Source organism: Staurois parvus, unplaced genomic scaffold, assembly GCF_062004578.1.
Source record: "Staurois parvus isolate SC_StPar_1 unplaced genomic scaffold, SC_StPar_1.0 ptg002313l, whole genome shotgun sequence".
NCBI classification, from domain to species: domain Eukaryota; kingdom Metazoa; phylum Chordata; class Amphibia; order Anura; family Ranidae; genus Staurois; species Staurois parvus.
Window position 1 is genome coordinate 84,826 of NW_028320109.1, and position 17,433 is coordinate 102,258.

General features: G+C 47.3%; 1 protein-coding gene across 1 annotated transcript in view; it reads right to left on the minus strand.

Annotated features, from left to right (window-relative positions):
- Window positions 1-17,433, minus strand: part of HSPG2 (heparan sulfate proteoglycan 2) — a 111,572-nt gene that overhangs the window by 48,099 nt on the left and 46,040 nt on the right. The window contains 16 exon segments of the mRNA XM_089665739.1: window positions 1,889-2,069; window positions 2,252-2,355; window positions 5,152-5,262; window positions 6,909-7,076; window positions 7,180-7,238; window positions 7,720-7,806; window positions 9,251-9,378; window positions 9,712-9,825; window positions 11,584-11,814; window positions 11,908-11,988; window positions 12,414-12,506; window positions 13,844-13,927; window positions 14,349-14,438; window positions 14,621-14,902; window positions 15,109-15,213; window positions 16,819-16,857. Of these exon segments, the coding sequence (XP_089521865.1) occupies window positions 1,889-2,069; window positions 2,252-2,355; window positions 5,152-5,262; window positions 6,909-7,076; window positions 7,180-7,238; window positions 7,720-7,806; window positions 9,251-9,378; window positions 9,712-9,825; window positions 11,584-11,814; window positions 11,908-11,988; window positions 12,414-12,506; window positions 13,844-13,927; window positions 14,349-14,438; window positions 14,621-14,902; window positions 15,109-15,213; window positions 16,819-16,857 (1,957 nt within the window).

Below are 17,433 nucleotides of genomic sequence, written 5' to 3' on the forward strand. Positions count from 1 at the left end.
TATGTATTACATCTTCTTCCATTGTTTTCCAAAGTCTTTGAGTTATCAGATATGGAACTATTGAAATGTAACAGATCACAGGCTGCAAAACTATGCTATTGATATCGCTTTTATATCTGGGGAAAAGCCAAGTCTTGAACGAACTCAGAAAATAAATGTGATAATAAATACAGCGTTGGGTACGACTATTCTATAGAGGGAAGACGAGAGGACAATCGCCCTTGGCTGGTTCTCCCATGAGACCTATTATTCTACAGAGGGAAGACGAGAGGACAATCGCCCTTGGCTGGTTCTCCCATTAGACCTATTATTCTACAGAGGGAAGACGAGAGGACAATCGCCCTTGGCTGGTTCTCCCATTAGACCTATTATTCTACAGAGGGAAGACGAGAGGACAATTGCCCTTGGCTGGTTCTCCCATTAGACCTATTATTCTACAGAGGGAAGACGAGAGGACAATCGCCCTTGGCTGGTTCTCCCATTAGACCTATTATTCTACAGAGGGAAGACGAGAGGACAATCGCCCTTGGCTGGTTCTCCCATTAGACCTATTATTCTACAGAGGGAAGACGAGAGGACAATCTCCCTTGGCTGGTTCTCCCATAAAACCTATTATTCTACAGAGGGCAGACAAGAGGACAATCTCCCTTGGCTGGTTCTCCCATTAGACCTATTTTTCTACAGAGGGAAGACGAGAGGACAATCGCCCTTGGCTGGTTCTCCCATTAGACCTATTATTCTACAGAGGGAAGATGAGAGGACAATCGCCCTTGGCTGGTTCTCCCATTAGACCTATTATTCTACAGAGGGAAGACGAGAGGACAATCGCCCTTGGCTGGTTCTCCCATTAGACCTATTATTCTACAGAGGGAAGACGAGAGGACAATCGCCCTTGGCTGGTTCTCCCATTAGACCTATATGGTAGGACATCCACCATTCAGTACACTGAATATTTCACACACATCAGTGGACATCAGACAGTTGGTATTCTGTGTGTTGTCTGAATGGCACCACCACTATTTAGTTCTACAACTAATTCTACATGATCAGAATGGCCCTTCAACCCTATTACCAGTGCTGGACCAACACTCAGGCCATACTCTTCTGCAGTCTGTTGAAGAAAACATTCCAAAAATTCTTACAAAAAAAAAAAACCTAATGGCTCCTAGGTGTGACTGGTCCATGAATTCTATACCTGCCCCCCCCCCCCCCCACCATACACACACTGTCTATATCTGGCGCTTAGCGTTTGACCATGGGGACCGTTACACAAAGCTGCGAATTGATCAGTAGCTGCCACTTGGCACATGACGGACAGTCGGTGTTCGGTTCTCATTTATTGGAAAGCATCGACAACATTTTGAATTTAAGAAATATAAAAGAAAAGCACATTTGTGGTCACTGCTCGGGGGATGGAGGCGTCCATAATTGGGACAAGAAGGCAGAAGCTGAGAGCACAAAAGCAAAAAAGGCAAGTGTGTGACTGAAAGGGAGGGATCTGCTAGCGGTGGAAAGCTGAACGGCTTTTATTGGCCGTCTGTAATCATATGATATCACAGGTAGTGTAGGCCCTGGCAGCTTTAGCGTCCAATCAGATTAATGGAGATTCCTGATCAGATGAGATGAAGGGTGAAGAAGCAGACAGAAGTCATGGAGGGGGTTATTCCGGCATGCAAACACATCTTTGGTTTTATGGCACACGACCAGGAGGAACGTCCGCAGAGAATGGTGCCAGCCAAAGTCTAGAAGCCAAGGGAAGCCTACGAGAGCCGTGCATGCCGGGGAAGTCAGTTACTGGACGTGCAAGCAGTAAGGAGAGTGGAGGAGATTTAGCACCATGCAAGTGAGGTGGAGGATGGAGGGGTCTAATGGTGACTCTTTCACCAACCTTGAACATGGAGTGTTGCATTGCCCTCGTCCATGTCGAACATGTTGGAGCCGGTGCAGATGTAAATCCCGGCGTCCTCCGGCTGCACATTACGGATGGTCAGGATGCCATTGAAGTCCATCGCTCTCTCTGGGAGCTTCCCATTATTCTGACGGGTCCACACCAGCGTGTAGGCTGGAGACTGGAGGAGAGAGAAGAGGACAATGGCATTAAAATGCTGAAACAGGAAATGAAGGAACAATTTGATTCAAACTCTCATGTCTACAAAATGGTAAACCTATGCTGGTCATGAATGGGTTAAACCCTTGGAGAATAAAGTCGTTAAATGAAACATTCAATGCATCTCCCTGGCGTCACACTCACCACACTCTTTGCGGTGCATATGAAGGTGACGTCGGATCCTTGGCGTGTGCTCTGAACCCGCTGCTCCTCCACAGTGACGGTGATGGGTCTGGTGTGGGAACCAGCTATAAGAAGGGAATTATGGCCGTTATTCCACATTTCAGAACCAAAGATCACAAGATCCCTCACTACAACCACACAGTTCACTACCCCTTACAGCTGCAGGAGGGATGGGGCCCTTGGGGAGTCTATCTGGGTGCTGCTGATCTTGGGGGGGTTATATGGAAAGAATGGCAAGACATGACAATGGAGGAATCATAGGGGGAAGCAGGGGGTCAGGGTTTATGGGATACACAAGACATATAAAGGGGATACAATGTAACAGAGCGGGTGGTTTGATGCTGGAGATGGAAATCAGACAAACCTCAATATTCTGCTGGTGGAGGAGAGTCCCGGGAGATGGCAGCATAATACAAAGTATGGGTTAGTTATAGGACTGACGGTTCTCTGCACAAGTTACTGTTCATATATTCATGACATCATTCCAGAATATTCCACAGACATCAATGTACACCAAGTATATACAAGGATACACTCCTATATCACATTCTGGGCTCACCACTCAACTCTTCAGTGTCCTACACAGCAAAATGTTCAAACATGCCACATAGGCAATAGAAGGATGGGAACTGGATGTCACTATAGGACAGCCTTTCCCAACCAGGGTTCCTCCAGAGGTTGATAGGGGCTCCTTGAGCTGTGGCTGATTGACCTGACTGGTGGTGCCAGCACAGTTCTCAACCCCACTTGGCAGAACCAGCCGCAAGAACCCAAACCTGCCTGTAAGGGGGGCAATTCTTCCCGCTGACCCCCCAATGTAAGGGACATTCTTCCCACTGACCCCCAATGTAAGGGACATTCTTCCCACTGACCCCCAATGTAAGGGACATTCTTCCCACTGATCCCCAATGTAAGGGACATTATTCCCACTGACCCCCCAATGTAAGGGACATTCTTCCCACTGATCCCCAATGTAAGGGACATTATTCCCACTGACCCCCCAATGTAAGGGACATTCTTCCCACTGATCCCCAATGTAAGCGACATTCTTCCCACTGATCCCCAATGTAAGGGACATTCTTCCCACTGATCCCCAATGTAAGGGACATTCTTCCCACTGATCCCCAATGTAAGGGACATTCTTCCCACTGACCACCAATGTAAGGGACATTCTTCCCACCGAACTCCAATGTAAGGGACATTCTTCCCACTGACCCCCAATGTAAGGGACATTCTTCCCACTGACCCCCAATGTAAGGGACATTCTTCCCACTGATCACCAATGTAAGAGACATTCTTCCCACTGACCCCCAATGTAAGGGACATTATTCCCACTGACCCCCAATGTAAGGGACATTCTTCCCACTGACCCCCAATGTAAGGGACATTCTTCCCACTGACCCCCAATGTAAGGGACGTTCTTCCCACTGACCCCCAATGTAAGGGACATTCTTCCCACTGACCCCCAATGTAAGGGACATTCTTCCCACTGATCCCCAATGTAAGCGACATTCTTCCCACTGACCCCCAATGTAAGGGACATTCTTCCCACTGATCACCAATGTAAGGGACATTCTTCCCACTGACCCCCCAATGTAAGGGACATTCTTCCCACTGACCTCCAATGTAAGGGACATTCTTCCCACTGACCACCAATGTAAGGGACATTCTTCCCACTGACCCCCAATGTAAGGGACATTCTTCCCACTGACTCCCAATGTAAGGGACATTCTTCCCACTGACCACCAATGTAAGGGACATTCTTCCCACTGATCCCCCAATGTAAGGAACATTCTTCCCACTGACCCCCAATGTAAGGGGCATTCTTCCCACTGATCACCAATGTAAGGGACATTCTTCCCACTGACCCCCAATGTAAGGGACATTCTTCCCACTGATCCCCAATGTAAGGGACATTCTTCCCACTGATCCCCAATGTAAGGGACATTCTTCCCACTGACCCCCAATGTAAGGGACATTCTTCCCACTGACCCCCAATGTAAGGGACATTCTTCCCACTGACCACCAATGTAAGGGACATTCTTCCCACTGATCCCCAATGTAAGAGACATTCTTCCCACTGATCACCAATGTAAGGGACATTCTTCCCACTGACCCCCAATGTAAGGGACATTCTTCCCACTGACCCCCCAATGTAAGGGACATTCTTCCCACTGACCTCCAATGTAAGGGACATTCTTCCCACTGACCCCCCAATGTAAGGGACATTCTTCCCACTGACCCCCCAATGTAAGGGACATTCTTCCCACTGACCCCCCAATGTAAGGGACATTCTTCCCACTGACCCCCCAATGTAAGGGACATTCTTCCCACTGATCACCAATGAATTGTTTTTTTCAAGGTCTCCCCAACACTTGAAAATTATTTCAAGGGTTCCTCTGGGGTAAAAATGTTGAGAAAGGCTTCTAAAGAGGTTCATTCCTCACATCCTACAGCAATCAGGACTAAGGCACTCATCAACCCAATGTTTTGGATGGAGTGGGGGCAGGGTTAGAACCTTTGTCAGGTTTTTATTGCTTTTCTTGCTGAGATTTCTATTGCCATCTGCCATACTTTGAAGAGGAAATGCTATGAAATCTACCCAGCAGGAACACACAGCCAACAGAGCTTTCTAACCTTTCCCCACGGCAGCCAAAACAAAGGAAAACTATGTTCGGAGTTCCACTTTAGGAACCCAGGAGCTGTATACAGGTGACCTGGATTGGTGATGACCCAATTCCTTCTGCTGGTTTTGCACAGAGTTTGTTCCTCCGGGTGATTCTCTCTGTAGGTGTACAGGCCCGTCCTCATTATTCTCCTCCAACAGTCCCTCGGAGGACAGTCACCCTGAGAACACTCACCTTGTACGGTGATCTCCGCCCGGCTGGTGTTGGCGAATTGGTAGTTGCGACAAGTACAGATGTAGATGCCGGAATCAGAAGGCTGAACGTTGGGAAAATATAAACTTTCTCCTGAAATAGAACCAGAGACACAAAGGTCAATGCATTCAATGAGATGATCTACAAACATCACTAGGTGCACACTCACGATGCCAGACTCTCTGCAGCCTCGTATTTCAGCACTGTGCAAGTCCCCATCCTGCTAACAGGAACATGCAATGGCCACCCAGCTCATCATCTACATTCCACAAGTCTGCAATGGACACCTCCGATGTCACTGAAGGTGCCGGATTATCCATCTACTTCACACTCTGATATACACCTAGAAAATGTTTTACAGAAAAACCAGGATTCTTCACGTATCCTACAATTCATGGTCAAAAGTGATCCCCTCTACTGCGTCATAGTGATCCCTCACTGGTCAACTGCGTCATAGTGATCCCTCTCTGGTCAACTGCATCATAGTGATCCCTCTCTGGCCAGCTGCATAAAAGTGATCCCTCTCTGGTCAACTGTGGCAAAGTGATCCCTCTCTGGTCAACTGTGTCATAGTGATCCCTCTCTGGTCAACTGCGTCATAGTGATCCCTCTCTGGCCAGCTGCATAAAAGTGATCCCTCTCTAGTCAACTGTGTCATAGTGAACCCTCTCTGGTCAACTGTATCAAAGTGATCCTCTCTGTCCAACTGTATCAAAGTGATCCTCTCTGGCCGACTATGTCAAAGTGATCTTCTCTGGCTAACTGTGTCAAAGTGATCTTCTCTGGCCGACTGTATCAAAGTGATCTTCTCTGGCCAACTGTGTCAAAATGATCTTCTCTGGCCGACTGTATCAAAGTGATCTTCTCTGGCCAACTGTGTCAAAGTGATCTTCTCTGGCCAACTGTGTCAAAGTGATCTTCTCTGGCCAACTGTGTCAAAGTGATCTTCTCTGGCCAACTGTGTCAAAGTGATCTTCTCTGGCCGACTGTATCAAAGTGATCTTCTCTGGCCAACTGTGTTAAAATGATCTTCTCTGGCCAACTGTGTCAAAGTGATCTCTCTCTGGTCAACTGCATAAAAGTGATCCCTCTCTGGCCAACTTGATCCCTTTCTGGTCAACTGCATCAAAGTGATCCCTCTCTGGTCAACTGAATCAAAGTGATCCCTCTCTGGTCAACTGCATTAAAGTGATCCTTCTCTGGCCAACTTGATCCCTCTCTGTTCAACTGCATCAAAGTGATCCCTCTCTGGCCAACTGTGTCAAAGTGATCCCCTTCTTGCCAACTGAGTCAGTGATCCATCTCTGGCCAACTTCATCACAGTGATCCCTCTTTGGCCAACTGCATCACAGTGATCCCTCTTTGGCCAACTGCATCACAGTGATCCCTCTTTGGCCAACTGCATCACAGTGATCCCTCTCAGGCCATCTGAATCAAAGTGATCCCTCCCTGGTCAACTTTGTCAAAGTGATGTCTCCACCCAACTGTGTCACAATGAATGATTCCTCTCTGGCCAACTGCACTGAAGTGATCATTCTTAGGCCAATTCCATCAAAGTGATCCCTTCCTGGCAAACTGTGTTAAAGTGATCCCTCTCTGGTCATTTTTCTTCACTTTCACATTCCTGGCCTTAGCTGAAAGGAAAGATCAATCAGGTACCAAAAAGAGCTTTTATATCCATTTTTATTTGGGGAGACACTTGTATTGGGGAGTCCTCGGGGACATCGGCAGTCTCTTACCTCTGTCTATTAGTTGGGAGTTGCTGGGGAGAGGTTGCCCATCTTCACGTGACCAGAAGTAGTAGTGAGGAGGATCTCCACTGCCCTGACAGTGTAGGGTCACCTTCTCACCCGCCGCAGCTGTCCTTTTGTCGGGATAAATTCTGACAATGAAGGAAGATCTTTGATCTGAAAGATGAGGGAGAAGAAGTGTCACCAATCACATGGTACATAGGAATCACATTTGAGGTCTTCCAGGGCCATGTCAAGAAGGAAAATGATGAGAACTCACCATCAGGGAGACATTTCTGTCCTCGGATATTAGGGCTTCCCGTGTAGCCAGGAGCACATCTGCAGGTGGGGGGGGGGGGGGGGGAGAGGTAACAAAGTGTGAGACAAACATCCATACGGAGATATTGCACATATCCATCCCTAGAGCTGCCCCAGGGACACCAATGTGACAAAACCCTGAGCTGCAGCACACTGCCAACCGTAACCCAGAATGAATGCTCCCTCCCCGGAGATTCCAGTTCTATCATCTCTACCATTCTGATCCTTTTATATCTCCCACTAATATATCGTGTGGACAGGATCATTACTGAATGTTCATTGTTCCTGAATTTGGAAACATCCGTATTATGAACAAAACTATGAAGATCTATTTATTGACTCTTCTAGATACACGTGGAGAAATGATGTGATCCAATCAGAAGTCAAATTGTCCCATCTGAGACCAATACCTGGAGGAAACCTGAACTTACCTACCTCAGTACACAACAGGCCTTCCAATTACTGACTGACAACAGTATGACATGAAGTGAATGACACCCACCTCTCGCAGTACTGTCCGCTGTAGCCTGGAGGGCAGGCCGTGCAACGGTACCCACCCATACCCAGCGTTTCACAGGTCTTAGAAAACCTAAAATAAATCACAGAGGGGCATCAAGATATGATTATTGAACTATTTGGCAGCAAAGACTGAATTCCTTATATACACAATACAATCTTTTTTACAAATAATTGTGTTAAACTACATAAAATTAATGTGTGTGAAAAAAATAAAATCAAACTAAGCATGGCACTCCATGGAAGGTACCGTAATGGGGTCTTGTCCTGTCTTGCTTCACCCCCACCAGCAGAATACTCTACCACTCTCTCCAGAAGGTACCAAAAGGTTTTAGGGGTCTTCCTTTGGTCCTGTTTCACCCCCTGGCAGCAGGATACACCCCTTGCCCCCTTCAGAAGGTACCGTAAAGGGGTATTCTCCTGTCTATGCCCCATCAGCAGGATACTCTACTTCCCTACCAGGAGGAACCATAAAGGGGTATTCTCCTGTCTCTGCCTCATCCCCCATCAGTAGGATACCATACCTCCCCACTGGAAGGTACCTTATGGGGTCTTCCCCTGGTCCTGGTCTCATCCTTCATTAGCAAGATACCCCCCTTCCCCCCACAGGAAGGTACCTCAAGGCGTCTTCTCCTGTTTCTGCCTCACTCCCCCCCCCCATCAGCAGGATGCCCTTCTTCCCTACCAGAAGGTACCATAAAGGGGTATTCTCCTGTCTCTGCCTCATCCCCTCATCAGCAAGATACCATGCCTCCCCACCGGAAGGTACCTTATTGGGTCTTCCCCTGGTCCTGGTCTTATCCTTCATTAGCAAGATACCCCCCTTCCCCACACAGGAAGGTACCTTAAGAGGTCTTCTCCTGTCTCTGCCTCATCCCCCACCAGTAGAATACCATACCTCCCCACTGGAAGGTACCTTATGGGGTCTTCCCCTGGTCCTGGTCTCATCCTTCATTAGCAAGATACCCCCCTTCCCCACACAGGAAGGTACCTTAAGAGGTCTTCTCCTGTCTCTACCTCACACCCCCATCAGCAGGATACCCTACTTCCCTACCAGAAGGTACCATAAAGGGGTCTTCTCCTGTCTTTGCCTCACCCTCCACCAGCAGGATACCCTACCTCCCCACCAGAAGGTACCTTATAGGGTCTTAACCTGGTCCTGTCTCATCCCCTACCAGCATGATACCCCCCTTCCCTCCACCAGAAGGTACTGTTAAGGGGTCTTCTCCTGTTCTGCCCAACTAACTACCAAGAGGATCCATCACTGGAATATAAACAAACTTCTGAAAAAGTCCCCCTCCTCCCACATGACCAGATTCAAGCTGTGCATTGTGGGAGGGAGTACATGTTGCTCCCCTGGGGGTATTTGGGGGCTTCTGGTGGAGGAGGATCTAGGTACAGGGAGGACAGCTTTCTTTAGGTGGTGGGTGAGGATTGAGGAAAGAGTGAGTTTCCTGTCATTGATTTTCTCACAGCACTCAGCAGGTAAATCTCTGCCATAAATGGAAGACACTTACTGGTTCTCGGGGTTGGTCAGCGGGCACGCACAAGGCTGGCAGTCCTCAGGAGTTCCGGCCGTGGCATCGCCATAGAAGCCGGGCGCGCACTTGTCGCAGAACTCTCCCGCCGTGTTGTGTAGACAGTTCTAAGTCACAAGAAAGGTCAGAATGGTGAAAACATTTCATACTTTGTGATGGAGCAAAGGATGACTGACCAGGAATACCGTGTAGGTGGAACATGAGCTGAGCGGGGGTCATACTGGCGTAGAACCACAACCACATAATAACGGTGGACTCTGATTGGCAGCTGTGCCGCATACAAACATTTCATGAGTGAGGTTTTGTGTGTTTAGGAGGCCATAGATCTGGGATTGTGTATATCCACAAACAGCGGGAGAAGGTACAAGGCAATTATATGTACAAAGTCCGAGCAGCCCGGAGTCTGGATACTACGATAATCCCTCGCGGTACACACTCACCGTACAAGTGCCGGTCTCCGGGTGACAGGTCTCGGAGTGACCATTGCAGTCACAGGGCTCACAGTGTCCGAGGTACAGACCTCCTCCGGTACGTGTGTATCCAAGTGCACAGTCCTGTCACAGAAAGGAATTGGTTACCCCACTAGGGAAGATCGCCAAAGGCGTACCAACAGGTGAAAGTCCAATCGCCAACAATCAAGAGTCACAAAAAATGGAGAAAAGAGGGAGTGGAGCAGTCTCTCTCCACCTCTTCAACACAGAGGAACCCTGAAATAACTTTCTGGTCTCAGGAAACCCCTGCTGAAAATGACCATGTCTACAACTCATGATACATTAGTGTGATCTGATGGTCAGTGGGAAGAATGTCCCTTACATTGGGGGTCAGTGGGAAGAATGTCCCATACATTGGTGGTCAGTGGGAAGAATGTCCCTTACATTGGGGGTCAGTGGGAAGAATGTCCCTTACATTGGTGGTCAGTGGGAAGAATGTCCCTTACATTGGTGGTCAGTGGGAAGAATGTCCCTTACATTGGGGGTCAGTGGGAAGAATGTCCCTTACATTGGTGGTCAGTGGGAAGAATGTCCCTTACATTGGTGGTCAGTGGGAAGAATGTCCCTTACATTGGGGGTCTGTGGGAAGAATGTCCCTTACATTGGTGATCAGTGGGAGGAATGTCCCTTACATTGGTGGTCAGTGGGAAGAATGTCCCTTACATTGGGGGTCAGTGGGAAGAATGTCCCTTACATTGGGGGGTCAGTGGGAAGAATGTCCCTTAGATTGGTGATCAGTGGGAAGAATGTCCCTTACATTGGGGGTCAGTGGGAAGAATGTCCCTTAGATTGGGGGTCAGTGGGAAGAATATCCCTTACATTGGAGGTCAGTGGGAAGAATGTCCCTTACATTGGAGGTCAGTGGGAAGAATGTCCCTTACATTGGGGGTCAGTGGGAAGAATGTCCCTTACATTGGGGGTCATTGGGAAGAATGTCCCATACATTCAGTGGGAAGAATGTCCCTTACATTGGGGGTCAGTGGGAGGAATGTTCTTACATTGGTGGTCAGTGGGAAGAATGTCCCTTACATTGGGGGTGAAGTAAAACAAGAAGAAGCGCACCAACCTTGTGCATTACCTCAGTAACCAAAATTTATTTAGTAAAAGAATGGTACTCACAAACAGTGAATAAAAACAGGCATGTAAGTCCTCCCAGGGACTTCAAAGGCAAGAGGCCAGCGCGAATCCCATCATGGGGGTAGCCACTCAGTACAACTGACGCGTTTTGAAGGTCATGCCTTCTTCCTCAGAGCTCTGAGGAAGAAGGCATGACCTTCGAAACGCGTCAGATACAGATAGATAAAAAGATCAATGGTATCAGTTGGAACTTATATGAGAGGCAGAAAATTCACATTGCTCAAGGAACCCCTAGCAACCTCTTGAGAAACTCTAGGATTCCATGGAATCCTGGCTGAGAATCCCTGTCCTAGAGTAAGGGGTAAGAGGTCTGCTGAGACTGGTGATTTATACCAGGGTTCGGAATGTGTGGACATGGCACGGCCTGGTTCCAGCTACCAGTAGAAGGGCATAGGTACCAGTACTCAGCAGTACAGATGATTATCCTTCTCTGGACCTTGTTGGTCAGATAGAGTAAACACTGGACAAGAAATCTCTCTGAATGTTGGGATGGGAGTGAGGACCCTCAAAAGACAAGAAGGAACATTTATATATGGAAGAGCTGCAACTATACATAGATGACTGGTATATATAGTACAATATAACAGTATAGGTGACAGTCAGGCATTGTCAATGTTGGTTCAGAAAGGACCAAAATGTCTAAAACATTCAGAGAACATTCAGACCGAACTCAATCCATCTCACCTGGCAGGACAAGCCTTTGTATCCAGGAGGACAGCGGCATTCCTCCACCTCCAAAGCCTGCGGCAGGCTGGTGTAAGACGGTCCAGCAGTCTCCATGCTCACACCAGTGATACCGGCGGATAACATGTCTGTGGAATACGAGGCTCGGATAAGAATTTCATCGAGGTCAGCCAGAGCCATCATCAGATGTTCGCGGGTAGCCTGCTGCCCATCTGGACGTTTCCATTGACTCTGATGGGAGATGACAGAGAAACGTTAAAGGAAGATTTGGACTCCTCGGATTTCCTTCGTGTCTATAATAAAGCACACAGAGAAGTCCCTCACCTCTCGGAAGGCAATCTCAAAGGTCTTGATCTCGCGTGAACGTAGCTCAGTCTGGTAGGCAACCAGTGTGATGTCATTACCCTACCGGGCAGAACATAAAAAGCGTTATTTGGCATTTGGTTGGGTCTCCATTGAGATGAACCTTTCCCACCCAGAAAAACCCTGGCCAACCTCAACAGTGCTCATTTATCAGGAGACCTTCTGGGGACATCCCTCCACATGCAGAAACAGGCCCAGATTGTTAGACTATTACAAAACCCAACTTAGAACGAGATCTAACGACTGCTAAGGGTGAATTTGATGTTTATATCTGAGTGTATACTGAGAGGTTGAGGGTTGGTGCAAAATAAGGAATTCTCCCATTTTAAGAAAGTGATAAAACTGTTCAAAGTCCATCCTTGAACATCTATAGAAAGACATTGTGTTCCCAGGAATTCCCAATCCCAGGAACTGTCCACTTTAGGATGGACACATATCTCACACCACAAATCGTTGGCTTCTCATACCGTGATCTGAATATCTGCATCAGGCAGCGGGGAGCCACGGACTCCGGCCGTGTAACTGAGCGTGTAGCGCAGCGTGCCACCGTACGACGCCACCTGAAATATGAAAATGACACAGACATCATTATCTGTGAAAGGTTATCAGCACACATACAGGACTGGTGGTTATAACCTTCTGCTGTGGAACTACAAGCACCAGCATACCCTTCCTGATAAAACCAGAAATCACAGTTTACGATTGTGTGTGTGCAGATTTTACTTGGAATTACGTATGTTTAGACTGCAATAGCAGCCATTCGGCAAGACTCCAGAAAGGCGAATGTAACATCAGGATAGGAAATGCATGTATGCAGCTCTAAGTACAAGATTATGAGCCAAGGAGCAGGTGACAGAATTGTAGAAGCCAATGAGCAGGCACCAGACTTGTATGAGCCAATCAGCAGGGGCCAGATTTGATAGATCCAATGAGCAGGCACCAGACTTGTATGAGCCAATCAGCAGAGGCCAGATTTGTAGAAGCCAATGAGCAGGCACCAGACTTGTATGAGCCAATCAGCAGGGGCCAGATTTGATAGATCCAATGAGCAGGCACCAGACTTGTATGAGCCAATCAGCAGAGGCCAGATTTGTAGAAGCCAATGAGCAGGCACCAGATTTTTATGAGGCATTGAAGGGGCGCCAGATTTGATAGATCCAATGAGCATGCACCAGACTTGAATGAACCGTGGGAGAAGGTGCCCAACTTCCCATGGAGGGTGTGCGGTTGGGTGTATTGCAGGTGCCCCACCCATCTATGTAATTCAATTGTCTAGGTGGACATGGTCTGGACTTCTCCTGGGACATGGTCTGGACTTCTCCACTACACTGGACTGACTTGTATCTGAATTCTACAATACCAGCTACACTTCTACAGACACATTTGTGAAGAGATCATACTTTGTCTACGGTGGAATTCTGTATGGATGTCTTTGGCTACAGCTGTATATAAATTATACTATCTCCATGAACTTCATCCAAATCCTAGCTGATTATTTTAGTATTTTATTATCTGGACAGCAAAAGAGGTTTCTAACTGGATAGAATATAAATGGCGCTGTGGAGCTCACCAGGAAAGAATGGATACAGTTTCTATAAGAACAACCAGTTCACTCATTGGTGAGAACCAGTCCAAAAATGAGTGAAGACCAACAGCGAGGATCAATTCACCCAAGGCTTAGGATTACTAAACAATAAGGACTAGTTCACTTCTAGGCGAGGACAAGCTCATCAATGGGTGAGGACCAGCCTACCAGTGAGTGAGGACCAGTTCACTAATGGGCATGGACCAGTTCACCCATGGCTTAGGACCAGTTTACCAGTGAGTGAGGACCAGTCAAAGCCATGGAAACCTCTTGACAACATCAATCAGACTTTATTGTCTCGTTTTCCATTACCTTATCCCCAAGGAAAGCTTTAGGCAAGGACCAGTAGAAAACCCCTTCAGGGAACAGAGAGAAGCCCTTGTAGACCAGTGTGAACTATGAAGATAGGAGGCAATAAAAAGAACTAAAGCAGAAGAATTAAGAAAGAAAAACATGCCGCAAACCAGCTTTCCAAAACAGATAAAAAGAAATAAAATGATGACTACATCACAAAGGCAAACACAAACCAGCTGTAGCCAATAAAAGGGGTAATAAAATTCATTTCATCATTTTTTTCGTAGAAGGGTGAAGACTTGGTCCCCATTCGCTCCTTGAACTGCCCATGGGACTCATTGTCTCAGTCCAATGCAAACATAGAAGGAAAATTCTATGCAGAAAACATCCCTGATGGTAAATGATAAAAGCAGGACCCAAGCACTGCAAAGCCAAAATTCTACATGCTGCTGTCCTGTCGTAGATGAACTCCATATGTCATGCAGACCTCATGCAATGAGCACACACCAAAAACTGTAAATACCTTCTCAGCTCCTCTTAATCCCGGAGTTCGAGAATAGAGGACGTTGCTGGAATCCTGACCAGATGTCCGAGGGGCATCTCTGCTCAGAGCCTTGGGGTATTGAAATGGAACATTATGGGAGTATCTGGTTGTGACTACAACCCAACACAAGGACATTGCTAAACCCACAAACCCCGAAATGTGAAAGATCGATCAATCTCAGCCTGGACACAGACCAAGACTCTGATATCTACAATATCTACCCCACTCTAGGCAGGCAGGAAGCAGAATACCTCATTCATAGATCTCCTGGGTGAGTGGCCAGGGGCACCGACAGGTGGGAAGGTATGACTGGCTGACCTAGACTTTACTTTTGGTTGTCTTCGATGACTTTGATGAGAAGCAGAAGATGGACCTGGAGGTCCATTCAAAGACAAGGGAGAAAGAGAACCTCCATCAGACACATTGTGGTTGTTGGTGGGGAGAGACGTTGGGGGCTGATGGGAACGACTAGAAGAAAAACTTGACAGGAGGCTCCAAATTTCATTGTCAATTGTTTCCTGCTTCTTATCCATCTGAAGACGAATTCCATTGTGGGGAGAGAGAAAACAAGGACAGACGAGAAGAAAAAGATACAAGAATGAAAGAGGCAGAAAAAAAGAGAAAACTGAGGAAGAGGGAAGGAAATATTGGGAGGGAAAGAATAGGAAGGACTATAGAAATTAGAAGTGGGACTGCGAGGCAGGGAAACGGTATAGGGAGCTTTGGGCCAATCATGTACCTGGGCCTGGCGCCGGGATCTAGAACGAGGGCTCAAATGCTCCTGTAAGTCTCCAGTGGCAACTTTCTTACGCATTTCCTCTTCTGTCAGTGACGAGTCATTCAGCTGGATGTACAGGAACAATTTGTTTATCTGCTCCTAATCCACGGGACAAGATGGCCACCTAATGGCACTCAGCATGCTCCACTAATAGGACAAGATGGCCACCTAATGGCACTCAACATGCTGCACTGATAAGAAAAGATGGCCACCTAATGGCACTCAGCATGCTGCACTAATAGGACAAGATGGCCACCTAATGGCACTCAACATGCTGCACTAATAGGACAAGATGGCCACCTAATGGCACTCAACATGCTGCACTAATAGGACAAGATGGCCACCTAACGGCACTCAACATGCTCCACTAATAGGACAAGATGGCCACCTAATGGCACTCAACATGCTGCACTGATAAGAAAAGATGGCCACCTAATGGCACTCAGCATGCTGCACTAATAGGACAAGATGGCCACCTAATGGCACTCAACATGCTGCACTAATAGGACAAGATGGCCACCTAACGGCACTCAACATGCTGCACTGATAGGACAAGATGGCCACCTAATGGCACTCAACATGCTGCACTGATAAGAAAAGATGACCACCTAATGGCACTCAACATGCTGCACTGATACGACAAGATGGCCACCTAATGGCACTCAACATGCTGCACTGATAAGAAAAGATGGCCACCTAATGGCACTCAACATGTTGCACAGATAGGACAAAATGACCACCAAATGGCACTCAGCATACTGCACTAAAAAGAAAAAGACGGCCACCCAATTGCATTTAGCATGCTGCACTAACAGAACAAGATGATCACCCAATGGGACTCAACATGCTCTACTGATAGGACAAGATGACCACCCAATGGGACTAGACATGCTGCACTGATAGGACACGATGACCACCCAATGGGACTAGACATGCTGCACTGATAGGACACGATGACCACCCAATGGGACTCAACTTGCTCTACTGATAGGACAAGATGACCACCCAATGGGATTCAACATGCTACACTGATAGGACAAGATGACCACCCAATGGGATTCAACATGCATTGATAGGACAAGATGACCACCCAATGGTACTCAACATGCATTGATAGGGCAAGATGACCACCCAATGGGATTCAACATGCATTGATAGGACAAGATGACCACCCAATGGGACTCGACATGCTGCACTGATAGGACAAGATGACCACCTAATGGCACTTAGCAAGCAACAGTGGTTGGCTAGGAGGGCTACAGACTCGATCAATCTCTCCCAGATTCGTATTAGTTCACCATGATGAGCGATTCTTTATGCTTTGAATCTACAACATGAATTAAGTGGGGACAAGGGACTCTACAAAGCCTCAGCCTTGTCCCGTCTTGTGACACCAATAAACTGTTGGATGGGATTCTCACAAGGCTCCTGCACTGTTACACACGTATTTTGGCCAGGCGAAGCACTCACATTTATAGCTGCCCAGTACAAAGACGGCCATATTTAGCCACAATAAATGATGGAGATCTGGCGAGAGTGACACCAAACCAAACGATGAATGTATTTAGTAACAATATCAAACTGCAAAAACCACAATGTTACGGCAGAATGTTAAGCTGTCACCACAATGAGCCCATCCATCACCGCACATCCATACAGTGCGCACACTACCTTATGGGCCCGACGCATCCGTGCAAAGTACGTCTCCAGCTGCAGGGCGGAGTGACAACAGAAAGAGATAGAATACTCAAAACCAGACAACGGTGAGGAGAAACTTTCATGAATACACATGAAGTCAGTGATAGCATGAAAACCACAGTGTTATCAAGAGGTCCATGGAGCCTTCTTCATATCCGGTATTCTCGCCAGTTCCGTATTGTGATCTATATTCAATTTGCAGTCTAAAATGACACCCAATGGACCCATTACCTATAAAGGAACTGGTCACAAACCCAATCTATTTAGTCTATGGCGGTCCCCATCCATTAAGTGTCAATCTGATCCGCAGATCTGGAGACAGAGGCAGCTGAACTTTTTGGGTTCCTATAAAGGTTTAGCTTGGCCCTCATGTCCCTATTGGTCAGCCATGTTGGCCATTTCTAGGATGACCAATGGGGAGGTTTGGAAGGCAGGAAACTGTGGTCATCTACACATTGGATGGTACCTTTGATTTTGCATTGCTCCATCATATGCTCAGCTTGAAATGCCCAGTTTTGTGACAGGTTCCCTTGAAAACAATAAAATCTGGACATCTCAGCAGTGGATGGCACTGATCGGGTCGTGCCC